Source organism: Gymnogyps californianus, chromosome 3, assembly GCF_018139145.2.
Source record: "Gymnogyps californianus isolate 813 chromosome 3, ASM1813914v2, whole genome shotgun sequence".
Classification (NCBI taxonomy): Eukaryota; Metazoa; Chordata; class Aves; order Accipitriformes; family Cathartidae; genus Gymnogyps; species Gymnogyps californianus.
The window spans coordinates 98,306,692-98,330,171 of NC_059473.1; the positions used below are offsets into that span (position 1 = coordinate 98,306,692).

Sequence of the window (23,480 nt, forward strand, 5' to 3'; positions counted from 1 at the left end):
CTGTGAACTATTACTGCTGGATTGGACTGAGGCACAATTACTGGTAGCTTACCCAGCAAAAGTGCTTGAGAGTTGCTGTATGCATTTCCACATTTATAATTATGCAAAAAGCTCTGTCTTCTTACTTGACCTTTTAAAGCACCCAATGTGCTGATTGTAGAAAAAGTGGTTTAAAAGCCTGATGGAAATTTCATGGAGTGCATATATGACCCGGTGATTGTATCATCAGCAAATGCTAAACAATAATGGTTTAAGGTTGTTATTCTAATTTGGCCAGACCCTGCTAGATTCAATCAAGCACAATCAGAGGTGCATGGCTGACATTCTAACAAGCTTAGGGTGAAGGCAGCTCATGCAATTGAATTGCATTAACTTGTTTTCTGACATAAAGTACCGGGAATTAATTTCAAAACATGGTTATATATGCACACAAAAATACTTCTGCATATCCATCATATAAGCTATTAAGGACAAGCTAACAAATATGTCTAAAGCTAACGTGAAAAGAACTACATTTGTAAATAGGGTGCTTGTGTAATAGAAGTACATACATGGCCACGTAACCAGTTACAGCATTAGCATCTCAAAATGTGTAGAAGAAATCGTAATTTAAAAAAAATAAAAGAAGTTGTTTAGGCAGCTTTCCTTCATTTAGCACATCTGTTAATTAGTTCAAAAAAATTAAAAATGCCTGTCGGTTCCCCTCCTGACCCTCTTCCACTCCAATCTTAAGGATTATGTTGCATTAAAACAAGTCTGAATTAAAATATTTCAGAAAGATTGCTATCCTATTATTATGCTTTTATTCATAAATATCGTATCCTTTTATCAGAAAGAGAAGACATTTTAGATATTTAAAAATCAATAATTTTTTCCTTAGAACTCTCACCACAGCTTTCTGCTGTAGAATGAATATATTCAAGATGTCACACTGGGTTCAAGCCTTAGGAAAATCTACTTGATCATTGCAAACAGAGCTACTGAGAATGCATGTATGAGTTACACACATTATCAGCAAACTTCCTTTGTAAGCAAATAATGAAAATGGTGTGCTGCAGAACCTTGTGTATGTGCTTAGACATACAACCATTGCATAATATCTACAAAACCTAGTAGGAAAATATTCCTTTCCTTGATTGCAGTTCTGGCTACAATTTTCTCCTTTTTCTCATTCATGTTAGCTATTAATTAGCAAGTTTCAAAAAACTTTGTGAAAATTGAGGTAAAAACAAAAAAATCCCCTGAACTGATCCCTTAAGAAGTTTATTTTTAGTCCACAGAATTAAACCCCCAATTTATTTCTCTTCTTTAATGTTGATTTTAACAACAAAACAAAACTTTATATTCTTTATCTGAAGTTACTTACCGTAGGATGGACAGGCCATTTTGCTTACAAAAACATTTATAGTCCTTTCTGTTAAAAGGCTAATACCATGTTTGCATATTTTTCTGAAAGTATCACAAATACAGAATTATATAGAAAACAAACATAGAGAACTGTTTGCAAATGTTGCTAATGTTGTCTCCATCCTCTCAATTAGAAAATGATAGAAGACCTTATCAAATAGTATGTGAGAAATCCTTCATATATCATTATCTGACAGAAGCTAGTGAAGAAAACTTTCCATGCTCTTTTGGTAACTAATAAGTTTCAGAAGTTAATTTTGCATTATCAAAGATAAACTGGACTCATACTTTACCTACAGCATCCTAGCTAAATTACAAACTGTTGCTTTTATAGTTTTCTTTTTTGGTATAAGCTATTTTCACATAGATTTTTTGTGGCACTTCTTTTACAAAGGCACTTGAGTATTTTTAAACATATAACTTATTGAACTCTGATTTGTTTCACGTGCAGAGAGAAGGATAGGCTGAAAGAAATTCCTACATGAGAGACTCTTGTTTCGGTCCGATATTTCTTCACTGTGCTTTCTTTCATGAAGACAAAGTGCTTATTGCCAGTTGGTTATCGGAATGTAAATGAGCTTTGCATCATTAAAAAAAAAAATGAAGAAAACCAAGTTGTTTACTTTGCACCTTCTGTTTATTGTTAACAATTTATGCATGCTGTTAAAAGCAACACTGTTAAGAGGGTGTGTGGACAGGGGGAGGGAAAACGGATTGTATGTATTAATTTCAGGGCCTAATATTACTGCCTTCAGTTTTAGGAATGATGCTTTTGAAGATAAGTAGTACAGATTATAGCACATCTGCACTCTCTAAAACGCAGTTTATTTTAAATTGCTTTTGTGGGTTATCTTTTTTTGTGATGAAAAAGAGGGATATTTAAAATCTGTGAGGTTAATAGATGTCTTTTTTTCAAATTACAAAGCCTTGTTATTGTTAAAAATTGTCTAACTTTTTTATTTGGCCATTATTCTGTGCTTTGGCTTTTTTAGCAATTACACTGTTAAGATTTACAATATAGCTTCATTTTAATGGAAGTTCAAACCCCAAAGACATGCCAACTTACAGCTTGTTAAACAGTTTCTCTTACGTTTATAGTCTTTAACATAAAAACAGCTGTTTACTTGATTTTCTTTCCTCATTGGTTTAGCAACAGCCTAATTAATTTGTCAGATAGACAGTAATGTAAACTATATATGGTGGTAAAATGTGCCTATTTCTAAATTTATGCAGGCAAGGCATGGCACCATGTGAAGCAGAAATTTCGATCCTGGGGATATCTGCAAAGACAAGTATACCTAGAAATTTCTGGTCCAGTTCATATTGGCTTGAAACAGGATCCATATTTGTTGGTGGTTTGCCCCATGATTATGCAATAAAACAGGTATTATTTTTCTTATTATTCATTTTTATTTAAGTTATTTTCTATTTTAGGAGTGGCATACTGAATAGGATATAACTGAAGAGATTTAAACTATCCAAAAAATAAAAATTACAGCTTTTTGAGGATTACATCTAAGGGATGAGTATGGTCCCTTGCAGAGTTTTGCTGGTGCATGGGACTTTGGTAAGTGAAGTGAACAGAAACAGCATTCTGTCCTGAAGTTTTGACCTGCAATCCTGTTTGCCTTGAGTAGCCAGAGTTAAGGAGCAAATATGATCAAATTTAGAGGAGATACTTGTTACCTCAGTTGCTAGTTCTATGAAGATGTGAAAAGTATAACTGCACTGGGTTCCATAATGAAAGAGGCTGTCTACTTGCATCCTGTGCTGGCACAGATAGGTGTGTGTAAAAATGGACCAAGCAAGAAAGAGTTAACCTGTGGAACTGCATTAATGAACGAGAGGTATGGTACAGGAGCTTGAATTTGTGAGGCCCTGTATGCAGCTGGAGTAACGGCATATGCAGGCATGAGAAGTAATATGCAATAGGGCTAGCACAGAGCTGGGGAAGAAGAGTACACACAGGGTCATGCAGAGGATTGGAGAGAAGTGGATTATTACTGAATTGTTATGAAGGAATTTGGGGTAAAGTAGTCACAATAACAGATGCACTTCACTTAAGTGATCTCCAACCTAAATATTTTTTTTCAAAGCAGGATGAGTATGGATAGCGATTTCTGTTCTAGTCTATGATGCTCAAACTCTTCACACTCACACAGATCAAAGTCCCAGCCCCTGTAATTCATTTGAGTCTGGCACCATACACCCGGGGGACACTCAGTCCAGCTCCTGGCAGCATGGCCCCTGTGTAAAGCAGTTCCCAGCTGGCTCAGCCTTCTTCATCTTGTCAGGTCTGAGTATGGAGTGCCCCTCTGTACCCAAGGGGCTATTGTCATAAGTATGTATAAATTTTTAAAATTAAATTGTTGGCATAAGGTGCCAGTGGCCTTGCTAGTCACATAGCCCCAGGTCAATCTCTAACTTTCCCCTTATCTAAAGCCAACCAGTGCTGCTACCTGGATTATTTCACCCTCTAGTCTCATGTCCCAAATGTGTTACCAGAATGTAAAGCTGTTCACCATTACCTAACAAAGATTATCTGTGAGTCTTTATTTGTTTTCACGCATACTGGAATAAACTAAACTGTTAGCACTGGGTTGGTGTAGTCCAGGTCTCATTTATCTGAGCAGTGATCTTTGGATAGGTGTCACTTCACAACTGCAACAAAGTTAATCTGCGGGTTTTTTTGTTTTCCAAATGCACAGCAGAATCATGTAGTCAGAGCTGGACATATGTAGTCCAGATTTCATTTTTTAAGCCATACTTTTGGGTAGGCTTCACCCTGTGACAATTGTTTTAACTTTTTTATTTCTGTTCCATTCTTCGGTAAGTGAGGGTCGTTTTATCATGAGGCAGATACAGTCACTTCAAGCACAGATGTGGTTTTGATGTTGTTATTGTAGTGCAGCATTTCTAGATTGCTTTCACCTTACAATAAATTGTACAGTAATGAATGAAGTGACAATACTGTTGAAACCCAACTTAAAAGTTCTTGTGAGTAGGTGCTTTTAGAGTTGTAAAATACTCAGCCAAAACTATGCTTCTAAATACCATGTACTGGCATTAAAAGAACAGATCAAATAGTATTTGTAGTTATATAACTTTTCCCTTAATTCAAATGTTCAGGCACGAACTATCCATTCATCTGGAATATTTCATCCTATTAGTTGCATATAAAATTTTATTTACTCCAGAAATGTATCTTCAAGAAATGTTCTATACTAATAAGTTATAAGAAAATTATATTTTCAATGTTTAAATGAACTGTCTTCTAGAAGCTAAAAGAAATGGTTTTGGGGATCCGCCAAAGAATTTATACTGAAGGTTTAGAGAAGTTCAATCCATGGAATGTATTTAGGAGCAGGTAAAGAAGCAATTTGTTTGAGGGTTATACATAATAATGTGTATCTGAGAAGGAAGTTTGAGATGGTAAATAGCTCTTCACTAGCTACAGACAAAATAGAATCTAGAAAAATAGATTTATTTTAGGTAAGTTAAAATAACGATAAAACACAATGGTTTAAGGGTAATTTACTGCTGAAACATTTTGCCTATATAGGTGTTGGATTGTCATATCAAGATGGGCTTTCTTTCTTTAAGGATGTTGCAGTTCAATGGATTATTCTATTCTTAACACAGGATTAATAGGTGAAATGTTATGGTCCATGCTGGTTATTTAGATGAGGTAATAGATGTGGGACATGTGCAAGTGCTCAAGCTGGTGATACTTAACCAAAAGCATATGTTCATATAACTTCCCCAAAAGGCAAAAATACATCCTCGACTCTCAGTTGCCTCTCTAATTTTCCATGAGGCTTTTATGCAGTTCATTGCTTTCTGTTTGAGATTACCTCAGCCTTTTATTTCACTTCATTTTCTTTGCTCCTTTGTGACTTTTGTGTTCATTTTGATCTTAGTGACTCATTTTGCTTGATTTTTACTTTTTTGTAGCTTTGGGCAAGTTTAATTTTCCTTGGCTTCCCTATCAAAGTCTGTTGGCTATAAGCCACATACAGTCTATAAAGGCTATATTTTTCCTTTTTGTCAGGGAATGGAGAACCGTCTGTCCAAGTTCTCTTTATGTGGGCTTTTCAATCCCAGCAGTAGGAAACCACTCCAGGAAGTTTCTTTCTCATCAGCTTTGACCCAGGCAGTCAGGCTTCTATTGTAAACCCTTCATCATCCCTGAAACAGAAAAGGTCTGCTTCTGACCTTCATCCTGCAGTTTGCTTCAAGGGAGATTTCTGCTCCAGCTGAGACTCAGCTCTTTCTGGCAAATGCTCTGATCGCTCTTGGAGTCAAGTCTGATAATGACCCTTGTGATAGCCATAGTATCTGCTTGGTCTTGTTTTAGATGAGCTCCTTCTCTCACTAGAGTAGTTCACTCTGCTGTTGGCTCTCCTACCTTCCAATACTGTGGAAGTTGTAAAGGGCAGTGACGTCAGACTAGACTGCTTCAGTTTCTGTCTAACAGGAACTTCTAGCTGAGAGTGCCAGAAACTGTTGACACAGGAGTTCCGTATTACTGGAATTGGCTCATGCTATGCTATTGATTTCCAGGCTAGATTCCTCTTCCTTTATAAGTGAAGTTTGATATGATCTGTGAAGCCCTCAGGGTAAAATATTGTGTTCTCTGAGGATTTCCTATACTGCAATTTCCTAATCAGCTCTCAAGTGTCCATGCATTTTTTCCACATATTTATTTTTCATCTGTATGTTCGGTATTGCTTAGGGTCAGAGTGCCCTCAACATGTAAGGCAAGGTGCAACAATTATTCTCTGCTTTTCAGTCTCAAAATGTTGAAGCTTTCTTCTCCAAAAATGAGAGGGGAATTGCCTCCCTATCTTGACTGCTTTTCCTGTTGTTCTTTAATGCCATTCTGTATGAGGGGTGCTATAAGAGGTAGCCTTTTACTCTTTCTTTAAGGGAGAAAATTGTTTCAGTCTTCCTTAAAGATCAGTTGGGAAACCATAGGATCTTTCAGGAATTATTAAGAGAAGTTACTGTTTCTCTGTATGTACTCATTGAGGTGTTTTGAGTCTGTTCTGAACCTGATTGGCATTCTGCCTATTGTACACCATTTTGAATAGAAATATCAATAAACATAGTCATAATAGTTCTAGACTGGAAGGCTTGATAAGCACCAACTATGTATGTTTCCACTGCCCAGGGTAATAGCAGACTTAGCACACTATCAACAGAAGTTTGAATTTCCTTCCTAGTCACCCACTACTGATTTCCTTGGTTGCTGCCACAGCTTGGGAAGGCGCTTCAGGAGAACACTGCCTTACCCTCAAGGATATATCTGTTAAAAGAACATCTGTGACATCTGGGGAAGCAATGCCATAATACCCAATAGATTTCTTCACTAATCAGAAGCTCTCAGATCTCCCAGATCTCTGTGCCTTGTGGTAGTGGTTGGTGGGGAGAAACACTACCAACAGTAGAGCAAGATAAAAGTTATGGACTATTTAAGTAAACCAGAGATATAAAGTATCATGGGTCCAAACGGGATGCATACAACCATGTGCTGATGTTATCACAAGGCCACTCTCTATCACTTCTGAAAGACTAGAGCAATCAGAGGAGGTCCCTGATGACTGGAAAAAGACAAATGTGATGTCATATTCATCTTGGAAAAGACCAAGGAGGAAGATCTGGGTAGCGATGAGCTGGTCAGGCCAATGGCACAACTCAGTTCCTGAGACAATTGTAGAAACAAATGAAGGACAACCAGGTCCTTGGGAACAACCAGCATGGATTTACCAAGGGGAAACTGCCTGACCAGTATGATTACCTTCCATGTTGAGATGACTGGTTCTGTGGACAAAGGGAGGGCAGTGGATATTCCTTACTTTTCTTTCCCAGACTCAACTTCACTCCCACCTCCTCTGTCTCCTCCCCTCGAGCGGTACAGGGGGATGGGGAATGGGGGTTGTGGTCGGTCCATAACAGCTCATCTCTGCCACTCCTTCCTTGTACACATCTACAGTTCTCTGATGTTGTGTACCCACAGGCCAAAGATAGAAAAAGTATTTGCCTGAGTATGAATTCTGAAGGATCTGAAGACGTGGGTAGAAAACAAGATAACAGATACATGCGCTGAAACACCTTGGACGAATTCATCCAAGTTCAAGCACCGCAAACTGTTTCACGCACAGCAAGAAATTGTTTTTACAACTCTCTGTAAACTGTCCTTTGCAAAGTTTAGTGGATTCATCTGACAGTGTAGGAAGGCAGAGCTGAATAGTCAGGAGGAAAGCTAAACTATAAATAGCTGGCTGGCAGACATCTTGTCCTGCTGTCTACACAGCGAAAAAACTCCCATTCAATTCTGTGACAGCTTTGTTTATTACTTATTTTTAAATCATACCCTATTTCTTCACTAAAGAAGGGCATACTTCAGACTTGTCACATCTAAGAAACAGGTAAATGGCAAAATCAGTTAAACAGTTAAATAGCGTCATCTTTTTAAAACATTGGTTTTTTAAAGCTGTTTATGATAGCTGTTTTCTAAGACTTAAAAATCAACAGCAGGGGAATAGAAACCAAATTACACACAGAAAAAAGACATTTTAAATCAGAAACTGAAAAAAAGAATCTATTATTTCTGAAATCTCAAGACATGTTTCAGAATAATTAATTTCATGCTAGCTTTAGTATCATTAATTGTTTACAATAGCTTGTTCTTCTGCAGAGATTGGTACACTCAAAGGGAAATTAGAGATTGTTTTCAAATACCTACAGCAACAGTTGATTGCAGTAATAGTGTTATTTCTGCTGCTATAATTGCTCCAATAATTTATATTTCTAGACTTAATAGTATTTTAGTATTGAGAACATGAAATGTCATTATATCTTCGTATTCCTTTTCAACATAAGCAGTTCTCTATAATTAAAATTTGCAAGTATTCAAACAGGGAAGTTTCAGAAGGAAAGGAAGCTTCTGTACCAGGAGAACAATCTGCTAAATAAAGTAAAGATAAAAGATTAAGTGGAAAGTACGCAAATACATATGTGGGCATTGGTATCCCCATGTTAACAATTGGGAAGTGGCAACAGATAATTGAGTGGTATGCTCAGGATCATAGTGTGTTAGTGTTGTAACTAAGATGAGACAGAAATCATTATACATCTAAAATCTCTCGGTTAGACTACTAGCCCATACCTGGGTGAACTTTTTTGTGAGGGCACATATTTTAAATACACAGGTATAAAATATGCTGTGCATATATAAGAAAACATACAGTTTTCTTATGAAAAAGAGAGAGTGTGATATCACAATTATATGAAGCTATGAAACTGCGCATTTAGTCTCAGAATATTCTCAGGTATTATCATATGTAGATAAAAATGTTTTAAACACTTTAATAAATGATTGCTAAAATGCATAAAATTACATTCTTTCTGTCACAGTTACTCATCCACTGAATTCAATGGCACTGAGTGAAGAAACAGACAATGTAAAACAGGTGTTACAAAATATAGAATCAGGCCCTTAATTTGGAATGATCTGAAAGCAATTTACTGTATGTTACAGCTGCTGTGCTTCCACAGACCAAAGCAACAGTAATCCTTCTGTAACTGTCTAGTTAGACATAGTTTATGATCCATTTCCCTTGCCGGAGCAATGCAAAGCAGTGGGAGTATTTAGTACAATCTGTGCACAGTATTCAGGTTTGATTATCTGGCATTCACCTTATCTGATAAAGCTGCAGAATGGGGCTCTAACAGTAACTTTCACATAATAATTTATAATAATATTATATTTACATGATGCTTTAACATCCTGTTGCAGTGGTCATTGGATGTGAGCAAATTACAGTGGTCCTGACCCAGTTAATGCCCTCTGGATTGCAGTGTTCATCTTGAGAAGATTCCTGGAGAAGCCAACAAAGGAAAGGGCGTCCAATCTTTCATAGGATTACAAGGCATACTAGACCGTTACACGGCTGCAACTGTTTGCTACAGTGGTATAAGCAAGAGTGGGTAGTTTGAAACCTTAGAGGGGCCAGTTCTTGAACCTCCACAAATTTCCTGTTGGTCCACAGCATATCTGAGATTTTCACACTTAATTATTAAGAATCATATGATTTGTAAAACCATTTTATTTTGGCAGACTTTTGACATATTGATTGCCAGTCAAATTGCCAGATCTGTTCATAGAGTCCTCAAAGTTTAAAAAAAACTGCTTCAATTTTCTTAAGTTTTTTTATCAGTGTATACAATGAGACCTGTAGACTGGTTATGCTTTTTTCATTAGATCATAATTCTGTTTGGCAATTGTTCAAAGGATATTTTATATTTGATACAATTTAAAGCATCATCTGCTCCATGAGTTTAAGCTGTAGCTCAGAATAGACTAAGTGGGAGCTAGTTGCCAGGCATTAGTTTTCACTCAAGGTATAGTGGAATACAGGTGCGTAGCTTGTAGTAGCTATGCACTTGAGTTTGAGGTTCTGCTGTGATACAGAAAATGAAAGTGAACAGTGTTGACCTTTATATCCAACATCTTCATGTGGTTTCAGTGCTACATTGTGGAAACTGGGAGCTGTTCCTGTTTGTATCAATTCCAGTGCCTGTATTTTTCAAAAAAAGGGATGAAAATATTTGTCCTTGTATTTATGTCGCTCCCTTTTAATTTGACTTTCCTTACACACATTACAAGTCTTCTAAGTCCTCTCTGTTGTCAGGTTTGTGATTATAGCATTCAGAAAGGCTTTTTCAAAACATTTGTTGGTTTGAAATGCATTGTACATCCTGAAGAGTGTCTGATTTCTTCTTGGATCTTGACATGAAAGCCTTAGATCCTGACAAGTATTTTCTTTCTAATGTCCTATTTAGGATATGCTCTGGATCTGTCTTTGCATCACTTGAATGCTTATTCTAATTAAGAGCTCTGCTTATTCTTCCTCAAGCTATTTTCTATATTTATGTGCTTTTATATAAATATACAGATAGAGACTAAATAGATATTTGTCACATCACCAAAAATACATCTTCTACATGTCATTCATTGTTTTATTGACTGCTGTCACATTCACTGCTACTCATTCTTCTTCAGATTGAGAAGTCATGGTCTACATGCTCTGTTCTTATACGATTAATCATTTCCCTGAAATCGAGGGTCCTGTCTCTGGAGTGAAGAGATAATTCTTCAGCCTTCTGCAGGGAGCTACTGTTTTGACTATTCTGAATAGTTTGTTGTGATCAGCAAACTTTTTTACCTCAGTACTTTGTACATTCTCAGAAAATTTGTGAATATGTTTAACAACACAGGACTCACAATATTTGTGACAGCTAACCAATGTGAAAACTGACCTAGTATTTGTAATTTTTGTTTCCTTTCTTTTAACCAGTTTATTAACCCAAAATAAGACCTTCTTATATTTCTCATGACTATTAATATTCTTTAAAAACTTTTGGTGGGGAGTAATGTTAAAATATTTTTGGAAATTAAATTATATATGTTGTTTGGTGACCCTCTTGTATAGGACCATTAATGTGTTCAAGGAATTCTAATAATTGAGGAAGCATAACTTCCTTTAACAAAATTTTATGCTGATTCTTTATGTCATATTGTTCCATGTTTTTGCTATTTACATTCTTTATTACAACTTTTAGGAAATTGCCTCTGAATATAGATTTGCCAGGTTTTAGTTTGCTTCAATCATTTTGGCCTTTCATTGTCCCTTTTAAAAAACTGGTATCGTATTTGCCACTTTCCTGTATTTTGGTACCAAACGCAATTTAAGTGAAAAGTTACATACTGTCTTTGAACAATTCCAGGCTTCCTACTTTTCACATTTTAGAAAGTTTTGATGAGTACTGGAACAACCTCCCCAGGGACGTGGTAGAGTCCCCATCACTGGAGGTTTTCAATATGCGATTGGGCCGGGTGCTAGATAATCTCATCTAAGCTCCCTTTCCTATGAAAGGACCAGATGATCTTTCAAGGTCCCTTCCAACCTGGGCTCTTCTATGATTCTATGGTTCTATGATTCTATGGTTCTATAGGTATTTTCTTCTGCCTAAAATAAATTATATCCCAGAACCTTTTTAAATATGCCTAGTTGTAGATTTAATTTACCAGATATGTTCCCTTTACACACTCTACCCTTATTTTGGCCTTAAAGATATCAACTAATAGTCTTCTTTATTCTGCTATTTCATCATTCAAGCTCCTTTTTCTTTAAAAGTCATGCTTGATTTTTTTTTCTGCTGAAGTGTACATAGTTATGTGAACTCTATGCAAGTGTTTATCTGTAACCTGCAAGCATTTTACCCATTAGTTTTTCCATTTATTTTTATCCATACTAACCTTGTCCTGTTGCAGTTAAACTATTTTTTAAGTGTGTTTTGCTCCCAGAAGAACACTGAAGTTGATTACATTATAGTCAGTGTTCTAAATTTTTTTTTTTTTTTTTATGATTCTATATTGAAACAGATCCTATGCCTAGCTTAATGCAAAATCAGAGTTATTTCTCTTGTGGTTTCTCTAATGGTTCCAAGCAACTGTTATTTACAGCATCTAAAAATGCAGTCCCTGAATCATATCTTGTCATGATTTCTTACCAGACTGCTTGGGAGTAATTAAATTCTCCTATTACTGTGTTTTCTGCCTTACGCTTTCTAACCCGCTTTAGTATTTAACAAGCACCATCATCTCGGTTAGGTGATATATAATATAGCTGTAATATTGTATTTTTCTTTCTACATGAAATTTCAGTGCAAAAGGATTTGTGCTAGTTTGTGTATATTCATTTGACTACTTTCTTTATATTGCCTTTTTTCTGGCAGCCTACGCCTTACATGATTTTTACTCTTGCATCATAATATCCCACTGTTATTCTTTTACTATCAAGATGCTTATCATATTCTTATTGTTTGACTGCTTCTTTTTCTTTTTAGAATTCAGATATTTTTCCAGAGGCAGTTACTTGTCTTTTGAAAAGAAATAATGATTTAGTGGTTTGACAGAAAGGGAGTTGTATTTAAAAGCACACAAATTGTTCATATTACATTTTTTTTGTGACATATTTACCTAGCTCAGTTGTATCATGTATATTTTGAATGCAAATCTTTTATTTTTTTAAAAAAGATTTTCCAGGTAAAGAGAGACATGGAATGGAATTCGATTGGTAAGTCAGTTTTAATGTAATTGCAATATTCTGTAATTATGGCTACTATATAATGGTAATATACTGTCTTGCCTAATCCCATTGATCCAAAAAGAAATATATATGAGACTTAAGATATTTTGCTGCAAGTTCTGGATGTATACAATGCTCCTCTGTCGGGATTCTTCGTTACTAGTGTGCCAGTAGCCCTTACCATCTAAGGGTGTGAGCTTGCTAGGTCTTCAAGGCTAAACAATACAGAGAAGTGATACCATCAAGGAAAATCTAAAATGTTCCTGTAATACTGTATTACTTGCTTGTGTTCTTCCTTTCAAGTCAATCTGTGTTGTAAAGTCTGCAGAAGATGATCTTGGACATTGCAGTATTTGAGATATCAACTTAAAGAAAAGAGATATGCACAGAGAGCATTGTAGTGAATAGCGCCACACTGTATTTTTATTTTTTTCTAATTAGATTAATCAATATGCTTATAGGCATATTATTGATTTGTTAATGCTTTTTCTTACATCTGAATATGCTCATGTAAGTGTTTTGGAGAAATTATTATTGATTTATCTGCTTGAAACAAGTTTGAATTCTTGCTGAAGATCAGTATTAGTACTGTGTGATCCTTAAAGCTAAAAAAAAATACCCCAGCTCATACATACTGCAGAAGTTTTGGATTCTGCTAGTTATAGTAAAATCTAAACCTAGACTATATTAATCAAAGTGTGCAATAAATCTTTCTGATATATCTAATAAATTCCAAATTTATAATATTGAAAATGTAGAATGGAAGACGTAAAAGTAAGTATAAAGACCTCTCAATTCTTTTTATTCAGTTACTAGTACTATTTCCTGAATACTTCTCGATAACTCTATATTGAAAAGTTCATATTAATTTGGATGATTTTACTAGTTACAGATTGCACTTCATATTTTATTAGGAAGATAGCTGAGGGAAGTATTTTTGACATTTATTATATCAAACTTCTTATTGATTGTGAACACGTATATTAGAAGCAGTCATCTTTTTTCTGCCTTTTCTCCAGCTATATTTTGTAATATTTTTACTGCTTCTTTTTTTAATTTCATTAGAGTTCATTTAGAGAAGTTAGAATTTCATATGTATATATATGCATGTAGCTAGTATTATAGTATATAAATTGTAATCTTAGTAATGCAAATACCAATATTATATTAGTTAACTATTGATACTAATATCAATATAATGTTAATACATTGTATTAATATTATATTATTATTAACATTTTCCATAAAATCTACCAAAACCATAACAAAATAATCTCAAACCAAAAAGCAACAAATATCCTTCACTGTGTTAAGTACACAGACCAGAAAGTATTGCTCATGAGAAATCAAGATCTTTTCTCAGTGATCATCTTCTGCATCAAATTAAAGGAGGCACTTACGGTTATATATAAAGTGATACATTTTCACATGGCTGTGCTTCACAGAAGTGCAAAAATCTCATTAATATCAACAACTCTACATGAAAAAAATTCATTTGCATTCCACATATATGTCAGCAGTCCACAGTATAAACTGATTACTATAACCAAGATTAAAAATGTAATTCAGTCTCATTAGATAATGCTAGAATGCCAAGTTCATTATGCTTATTACAGAGCTACAGATCACCCGAACCAGTGATATTATAGTTACACTATACTCTTGCAGAAAAGAAGCCAATGAACTTTAAGAAGTTCATGGCCCCAGGCCATCTGTGCAGCAGGCCTTGGCTAGGAGCAGCCACACTGAATTAGAACATTAAAAACAATGGGTTTGCACTCCTAAAACTCTGGACAGAATCAGGATGCTGAGCCAAATAGATTATTCCTGTTTCATATTTGTATGAGAGTCTTGATATGCGTGGCTTTAACTAAGTTCTCTAGAAGCTCTTTTATGCAGTTAGAAATAACCAGACCTCTCTGTTTGTGCATGGGGAAATCAATCTTCTGAGTCTAAAATTAAAGCAGTGTGGGGAGAAAAGGAAAAGAAAAAAACCAGCAAAGTCTCCTGCTAATCCTGAATGATGATGATTGCCACTGTCTCACTGAAATCCCCTCAGAATTTGACTTTATGGAAGTATTTTTCTCAAAAGTATTTTAATTGTTTCATACTTACAGTGCCTGAACTCAGATTTGTGTGTTCTAAATGCTTGAAGCTAACCAGATAGCGTCCTCAGTAAATTAAAAGACTGATACAAAGGCATCACTGAAACTTTCTCTGTCTTGTTCTCTTGAGGTGATTTTTAAAAAAACATATGGGGGAAGGGGATGTAAACAAACTCTATATTTGGAGAATTTAATAAGAGATTTGAGTTCAGATTTCTGTTCAGTATGGAAGAAACATTTTCTTTTTTTGACTAATATTTCCTATAGAGGGAAATAAGGGTTCAGGAAATAAAAGATAAATTAAAAGGAAAATAGTATGATATCACTCAATTTCTAAAGGCAACTGGTGGGTGCACTCAGGTGAATTGATATACCACTGTAAAAATACGTATCTATTTGAAAGAAAGTACATGTTGTGTATTCCTGTGTGACACCAGAAGGTTTTTCTATTGCAGTACCTTTAGAGGATCTGCTCAAGCTCTTTCTCTCCTCAGTCAACATATAAAATACAAGAATATCTGCAACTGTACTGAGCTGAAATGCTCTTCTACTTGGTATTTCTTGCTCTGAAGTTATCTTTGCCTTTTGGATTTTAGGAACTCAGCTTTGATTCCCCTTAAGCTTTGTGCCAGCTGTGGGTTTGTACCCCATTTCCTGAGACACATTTTATTTTTTTGTACTAACACTAGTGATTCAAGTTTTATTTGGCAAGAAGGGTCCGTTGTGGGCATTCACTTGTTCATCCATTAGGGAAACAGTGGGTCCAGTGCGGAATGGAGCAGAGGAACTGGTTACAAATGGCATAGAGAAGGCTGAGGTACCTGATGTCTTCTTTGCCTCTAAGACCAGAGGGAAAGTCTGGAGCAAGGAATACTTACCATTGGTGGAGAAGGACCAGGTTAGGGAGCACTTAAACAAACTAGTCATACGTAAGTCCATGAGGTCTGACAGGTTGCACCCATGAGTGCTGAGGAAGCTGTCTGATATCATCGTGAGGTCACTGTTAATTATCTTTGAATGGTCATGGCAATTAAGAGAGGTTCCTGAAGACTGGAAGAGAGCAAATATCACTATCTTCGAGAAAGGCAAGAAGGAAGATCTGATACTATAGGTTGGACAGCCTCATCTCAGTCCCTGGGAAGGTGATGCAGAAAATCCTCCTGGAAACCATTTCCAAATACATGGAGGACAAGAAGGTCACTGGGAGTTGTCAACATGGATTTACAAAGGGGAAATCATACTTGACCAGCCTCATAGCCTTCTGCAATTAGATGACTCGTTTAGTGGACAAGGGAGAGCAGTGGATGTTGTTTACCTTGACTTCAGTAAAGTCTTTGACACTGTCTCCCGTGACATCCTCATAGACAAACTGACAAAGTGCAGGTATAGGTAAGTCCACAGTAAGGTGGATTAAAAACTAGCTGAATGATGAGGCCTGTAGTGTTGTGATCAGTGGTCCAAAGTCTAGTTGGAGGCCAGTAGCTAGCGGTCTACCCCAGGATTCAATAGTGGGTCCAATACTGTTCAACATCTTCATTAGTGATCTGGATGATGGAATAGAGTGCACCCTCAGCAAGTTCACAGATGATACAAAACTGAGAGGAGTGGCTAATTCTCCAGAGTGTCATGCTGCCATGCAGAGGGACCTCAACAGGCTGGAGAAATGGGCTGATCAGAATCTCATGAAGTTCAACAAGGGAAATTGCAAAGTCCTGCACCTGAGGAGGAATAACCCCATGCACAAATACATGGTGGGGCCAGCTGGCTGGAGAACTGCTTGGCAAAGGAGGACCTTGGAGTTCTGGTGGACAACAAGCTGACCATGAGCCAGCAATTCACCCTCACAGCAAAGGAAGGCCAACAATATTCTGCAGCTGCATTAGGAAGAGCATTTCCAGCAGGTCAAGGCAGGGGATTCATCCTCTCAATGCAGTACTGGTGAGGCTACATCTGAATTAATGTGACCAGTTCTGGACCTCCCCAGTTCAAGAAAGATATGGACTTACTGGAGCATCTCCAGCACAGGGCCACAAACGTGATTAAGGGACTGGAGCATCTCTCATATGAGGAAAGGCTGAAAGAGCTGGGACTGTTCTTTTTTTTTGTGATCCCTTCCTGTCACATCATCCCAGGCACTTTGCTCGCCAGCCCTCACAGGGCTTTGCTCATCAATCCCTCACAGGGTTGCTCATAACTTTGTCCCTCCCCTGTCATTCCTAGTTTAAAGATCTCCAGAGGTCCTTTCGAACATAAGCAGTTCTGTGATTCTGTGATCCATATCTGCTCTAACAACCAAAGAGAGTGCTGATACTGATACTGGGGGTCAATGCCAAAGCACATATCCAAACCCTGTTTTTTGCACCTCTCCCTGGTAATTCACTCTATTGAGTCTTTTGCTCTGGAGCCACAAGTTGGAACTTCTCTTCAGGGTATCTTGTGTGCACGCTCACAGTATGGCAACGTGGCCAGTGAGGAGACGGATACACCTGTCTCCTCACTGGCATGCATGCCTTGAAATGTGTTGTTCTTGGGCTTTGGAGGTTTTCAGGTTCAGCCTGACTTCTTTTGCTAATCCATTGTGCTGTTTGGTCCTGGAAGCTTCTATCCAGCATTTGAAGAGTTAGGGCAGACACAGTGTAATGGAGATTTTCTTCTATATTAGCCCATGCAAGATTATTCTCTATCTGTGAGGCCTTGCTGGAGCCTGACCAGGCAATTTGGCAACCATTACCCTCTTACTGTCATCTGTAAAATGAATGAACTACAACTGCCAAGCCCCCAGGAATACTGAGTACCTATATGTATTCTGCTGTCCTTTTCCTTTGCTTCTATGGCTGCATCAGAGGAGTACAGAGGCATGTGTCTCACAGGAAAAAGGGATGTTAAGAGACTGACTGCTAGAAGAAAAGGCTTATTCTCCTATATCCCTCAGATTTCACTAGCAAACTGTTTGGGTTTTGTTCACCAGCAAGAACTCATCAATAAAATATCGGAAACTGCAGAATCTGTCTTGAATGGTACCTTAGAGGACTTTTCAGCCACTAATTATTCCATAGTGCTGAAAACTGTTCATGATTTATCAGGTACCTCCTCCTGTTGGTACCCTTTGTACTTTTATTTTTGTACAGGGCTCCCAAAGGAAATGGAGGAATCTACAGGAGAGAACTGATTTAAGTCCTTCACTCCTTTAAATCGAAGTCATCCCTTATTGAGGCGCATCCTCTGTTGAGGTGCTCCTCAGTGTCAACCTCAACAGTCATTTAACCAGCCTCACAGATGGCAGCTCTTTATCCATCATGGATTGTCTGCATTATTCCCACCAGCTCATTCCTTCAGCAGCCTTAAATATGTGTTGGAAGACTTGATACTATTTTTCTCCTTTCTACCTTTTACTGCATGCAATATATCATCTACCTATACAACACCTAACTATACAACGATATCATCTACCATCTTAAGATTCTCTTATATTCAGTGCTTGACCTTAGATACAAATGGTCATTTGATTAACTTCACCATCCTGCTATCTTCTAAGCCTCTGTCAATTTTCAGGAATGTGGTGGGTTAACATTGGCTAAGTGCCAGATGCCCACCCAGCTGATCACCCACTCCCCCTCCTCAACTTGACAGGGGAAGAATATAAGATGAAAAAGCTCATGAGCTGAGATAAAGACAGGGAGATCACTTATCAATTAACATCATGGCCAAAACGGACTTGACTTGGGGAAAATTAATTTAATTTATTGCCAATTAAAATAGATTTGGGTAGTGAGAAACAGAGACAAAATTAAAACAAGACTTTCCCCCCCCACACACACTGCTTCTTCCCAGGCTCACCTTCATTCCCAACTCCTTCCACCCCAACCCCAAGTGGCGCAAGGAAATAGGAGGGTTGTGGTCAGTCCATAACAGCTCCTCTCTGCTGCTCCTTCCTCACGCTTTTCGCCTGCTCCTGCCTGGGTCCTCTCCACAGGCCACAGTTCTTTCAGGAGACATCCACCGGCTCTGGCACGGTCCTCTCCATGGGCTGCAGGGGAATATCTGCTCCGGCACCATGGAGCAGATGCTGACCTTGATGTTCGCACTTCTGTTTCTCTCTCTCTCTTTTTTTCTCCGTGCCTCCTCTGCCTTTGTGGCATTTTCCCTGAGGCGCCACCATCTTAGCTGCTGGGCTCAGCTGTGCCCTGCATTGGGTCTGTTGGAGCCAGCTGGAATCAGTTGTCCCTGGCACCAGGCAACACCAGCCTCTCCTCACACAGGTCATCTCTGCAGCCTCCTCACTGCCAAAACCTTGACACCTACACCCTCTATAAAAAGACCCTAATTTTATCAGAAGAAAGATGCTGTTTTGGTGATATGCAAAGATATGATTTGATGATGTGCAAAGATATGATTCTGTTTCTGTAGAGACTATTTCCTTATTTTGAAGAACATTTTGAAGAGATGGCACTGTTTTGAACTTGCATGCAAGCTGCTTTTATGAATTTGCAAGTTCAAATCCAGGTGATCATTTCTCTTTGAACACATTGGCAAGACTGCAAGATTGCTTTTTGTCTTTCAGCTGTGAGGGCACTTATTTTCCTATAGCTACCAGGCTGACCTGCTGTTAAGATCTTTAGTTTGTGGTTGATGTTGCCACTTAATTAGTCCACAGCTCCTGCATATTCCAACAGGATCCTGGCATCAGCTACAGCCCATTTTTGTTGGCAAGACATCTCCTTGAAACCTTATCTTGATGTGTGGGCTGATGTGGAAATTGTCCTGGGAGAAAATTTTCAGTGTCTGTGTGGTGTTTTCATTCTTTGACAACCCTGCTTCTCTTGATAACATTAACCATTTGTCTCTTCTTCCTATTCAGTGTGCAAAATTCAGGACAGTTACAGACATTTGGGATGACTTATCTTCTGCTGAGCATATTCAGCCCTTTTTTGTCCAACAGCTTTCCATGTTCACAAATTGTCTGACTTACCTGGAAATGTGGCAGTGTGTATGTGCATAACACCTTCTCAGGTACCTTGTCAGGTACTTCACCTTTGTTTGCCTATTGTTCATGGTCCAATCTGGAAGCTGCTTTTTAAAAATTGATTGTTATCTTGAAAGTGGCAGCACACAGCATTATGGGATGGAGCGCACATTCAAGCAGTCTGCTACACAGGATCTGTAGTGTTTGATGGAGCTATGCTTTCACATTGATATCTCGGAAGTTGACGCAATTCATAATGTATATACCTTTGAGATTTGTAGGTGTAGGTTTGCCACCACATGTTATAGAAACAACAAAAAGAAATAATTTCCTTTGTCTGGAAGCAATGGAGCTCAGCAGATGGCATCATCTGTGAAGATGATACTTCAGTAATTCCTCTGTGTGACTCTTTGAGATCCTTTTTGGAAAATTTCAGCAGGTCTGGTTGATGATAAGTGAGAATTAAGGCTTGAGCAGTTAGCAGATAACTTTCATGGGCCCTTAGAGGATGTATTTGGTATCAGTCCCTTCCAGCAAAGCTTAAAGCTTAAAGAAACTACGGTGAAGTGACTTAATGCAGCAGTGCTCTTCAGTGCTTGCATCCCAGACATCTGTCGTCTAATCACTTTGAGCTCCTTCCAGACACTGACTGAACATTATACTATTTCCAAGCAGCCTCCTGAAGCTTGGGAGGATAGGCTGTAATCATTCATTGCACAAGTGTACTCTGAGATATTCTGTGAGAAGCTTGATGGCAGACTATGTACTTGGATTGAAAATGTATACAGGCACATTTTCCTCAGGAAAAAAAAAAAGGTTTCACACAGAAAATTCACATGCAGTCTGTAACTACATTTATATGGCTCCTCACTCTGGCTTACCGCTCCCTTTGGTGGGTTGACCCTGGCTGGATGCCAGGTGCCCACCAAAGCCGCTCTATCACTCCCCCTCCTCAACTGGACAGGGGAGAGAAAATATAACGAAAGGCTTGTAGGTCGAGATAAGGACAGTTTAATAAAGCAAAAGCAAAGGTGGCGTGCGAAAGCAAAGGAAAACAAAAGATTTTATTCTCTACTTCCCATCAGCAGCCGATGTCTAGCCGCTTCCCGGGAAGCAGGGCTTCAGTATGCGTAGTGGTTGCTCCGGAAGACAAACATAAATAACGAATGCGCCCCCTTCCTCCTCCTTCTCCTAGCTTTTATTGCTGAGCAGACATCATATGGTATGGAATATCCCTTTGGTCAGTTTGGATCAGGTGTCCTGGCTATGTCCCCTCCCAAGATCTTGCCCACCCCCAGCCTACTGGTGAGGGGGGGGCGATGTTGGAGAGACAGCCTTGATGCTGTGGGAGCACTGCTTCAGAAGTAGCGAAGACACTGGTGTGTTATCAACACCTCTCTAGCTACCAATACAGAGCACAGCACTATGAGGGCTGCTACGGGGAAAATTAACTCCTTCTCAGCTAGACCCAATACATTTTCAAGGCAGAATTATATCTAAGAGTTTTGAATGGTGGCCACTACACTCTGTCTATAAACAATGAAGGAGAACAGAGAAGAGCTAGGGTTTACCCCTCAGAAAAGGGGATGTGTTGATGGTACATCCCAGCAGATACCAGTTAGTGGCCTGTAATCTTCCTTTGTAGTTCTTGTGGTGATACAGTCTGATGGTGTAAACCTAAAAGGGAATGGTGTGACAGCAATTACTTCCATGTAGGTAGGACCCTTTCAGCTTCAGGAGAAACCAGACTACAGCCCATTTGACAAGGCGGAAATATATTTAACAGAATGTATGGAATAATACAGAATGTTCCAGTCAGGAAACTAATGGATTACCCAAATGACCCTATCAATCAGCAATTCCCTAGATTAGTTGCCCACTGTTTCCTTGTGTGTTCAGGAACTGTAGGTTCATCTCTTGCAGACTGATTCTTTCTGCAATTGATGAGAATGCACAAATATTACCGTGTGTTTCTTCATACATTCCCTGCCACACACAGCTAAAATCAATAGTTGATCTCCTTTAGCTATCAATTTACTCATCTGTTAACTTGTTTTTGATAACAGTAAATGTCTAGGCATAAGCTGTAGCAATCTAACTGCAAAACTCAAGCTACATGAGAAAAAGCATGTTATGCAAACTTATCGCATTTTAATAGACAAAAACAATATCCACCTGTTCCTATTTTATGTATGTGTGATTTTTCTCCACGTTCTTTCAACAGCAGAGAGGTTTATACCACAAACATGAAGTTTTGGGCGTATACCTCCATCTTATTAAAATGCAAATCCATGAGTTTCTCGTCAGGAAAAAAGAAGACAATTTGCTGTTAAATCCCACAAAATCCCATTGAAAATTACTTTTACTGATTAAACTCGTGTGCTTTGGATGGCAAGTGGAGCAAATTGTTGCCATTTCTGATAAATACAAACTTAGTAACCAAAAGCATGCATGTGGCCAGAAAGTATATTAAGGTAGTTTATTTATTATTCTATAAACATATAGTGCCACCTGAATTGATAATAATAAAAAGATCTTTGCTCTCACAGCTGTGTTTTTACAGTATTCTAGGACAGAAATTTTTGTGTTTTATTTCTCACCTCTCACCGTTATCACTAAAGTAGTGTTTGTATGACTTTGCATTTCTCTAACATCTTTAGTGGCAGTTCTTTGTATTTCCATGCACTGATTCACAGTAAGCATTACATCGACTACTCTTGTCATGTGTCTGAGAAATTCTGGATTCGTATTGATTCCCTGTACCGGGTCTGGCTGGGATGGAGCTAATTTTCTTCATAGCAGCCTGTATGATGCTGTGTTTTAGACTGGTGACCGAAGCAGTGCTGCTAACACAGGGATGTTTTGGCTGTTGCTGAACAGTGCTTACGTGGCATCAGGGCCTTCTCTGTTTCTTGCTCTTACCCCTCAGCAAGTTGGCTGGGAGGGGACACAGCTGGGACAGCTGATCCCAACTGACCAAAAGGCTATCCCATACCATATAACATCATGCTCAGAAATAAAACTGGGGGAAGTTTTTCCAAAGTAGCCATTGCTTGGGGACTGGCTGGGCACTGGTCTGCTGGTGGTGAGTTATTGCTTTTGCATCACTTGGGTTTTTTCGTCTTTTTTATTCTTCACTTATTAAACTGTCTTAATGTCAACCCACAAGTTTTCTCGCTTTTGCCCTTCTTCTCTCCACCACCCTGCTGGGGGGGAGTGAGCGAGCGAGCAACTGGAGGGGTCTTACCTGCCAGCTGGGGTCAACCCACCACATTCCTTCAACCTCACTGTCACCCCAGAGGGACCTCTGTGGCTAAGTTCTGTCACATGCTCACAATGAATCACACGCAGTATTCTCTCTTATACTTCTGTTAGGTGTCATGTTGATTTGTAGGTCTATCTGTAGTAGACTTTTCAGAGTGCTAAAGGTGTGTCCAGAGGTGAAAGCCCTGCCTGACTAGCTGGTAAAAACAGTTTCTTTCACAAGGAACTAACAATGCCTTTATAAAAAAATACTAGGACAGCCACTAAGAAGTTCTCTTTACTATCTAGATATGATATGTTTCAGTCTGGCAATACTCAATAAACTTCAACATTTCTGAAATTAAAAGAACACTAATAATTCTTTAGAAGAGTGATATCTTATCTTGAAGTATCTGGTAGCAGAAGCATCTGGTTTATAAATTGCAGGAAACTATACTGAAAGGTACTCCAGCAAGAAAATCGTCATATGAGGTTATATAATTTCCCTAATTTCTCAGTGAAGGGAATGTTGAAATATAGGGTTTCCTCATGGAATCCTAACACAGGGCTGCATAAATAGTCTCACAGTTGATAGCTTCCTGATCT

The 23,480-nt window shown here is 38.2% G+C and overlaps 1 protein-coding gene across 1 annotated transcript in view; it reads left to right on the plus strand.

The window, feature by feature from the left end:
• Nucleotides 1–23,480, plus strand: part of EYS (eyes shut homolog) — a 950,400-nt gene that overhangs the window by 637,468 nt on the left and 289,452 nt on the right. The window contains exon 34 of the mRNA XM_050893740.1: nt 2,641–2,791. Coding sequence (XP_050749697.1) covers nt 2,641–2,791 — 151 coding nt within the window. The remainder of the gene's footprint in view (nt 1–2,640; nt 2,792–23,480) is intronic.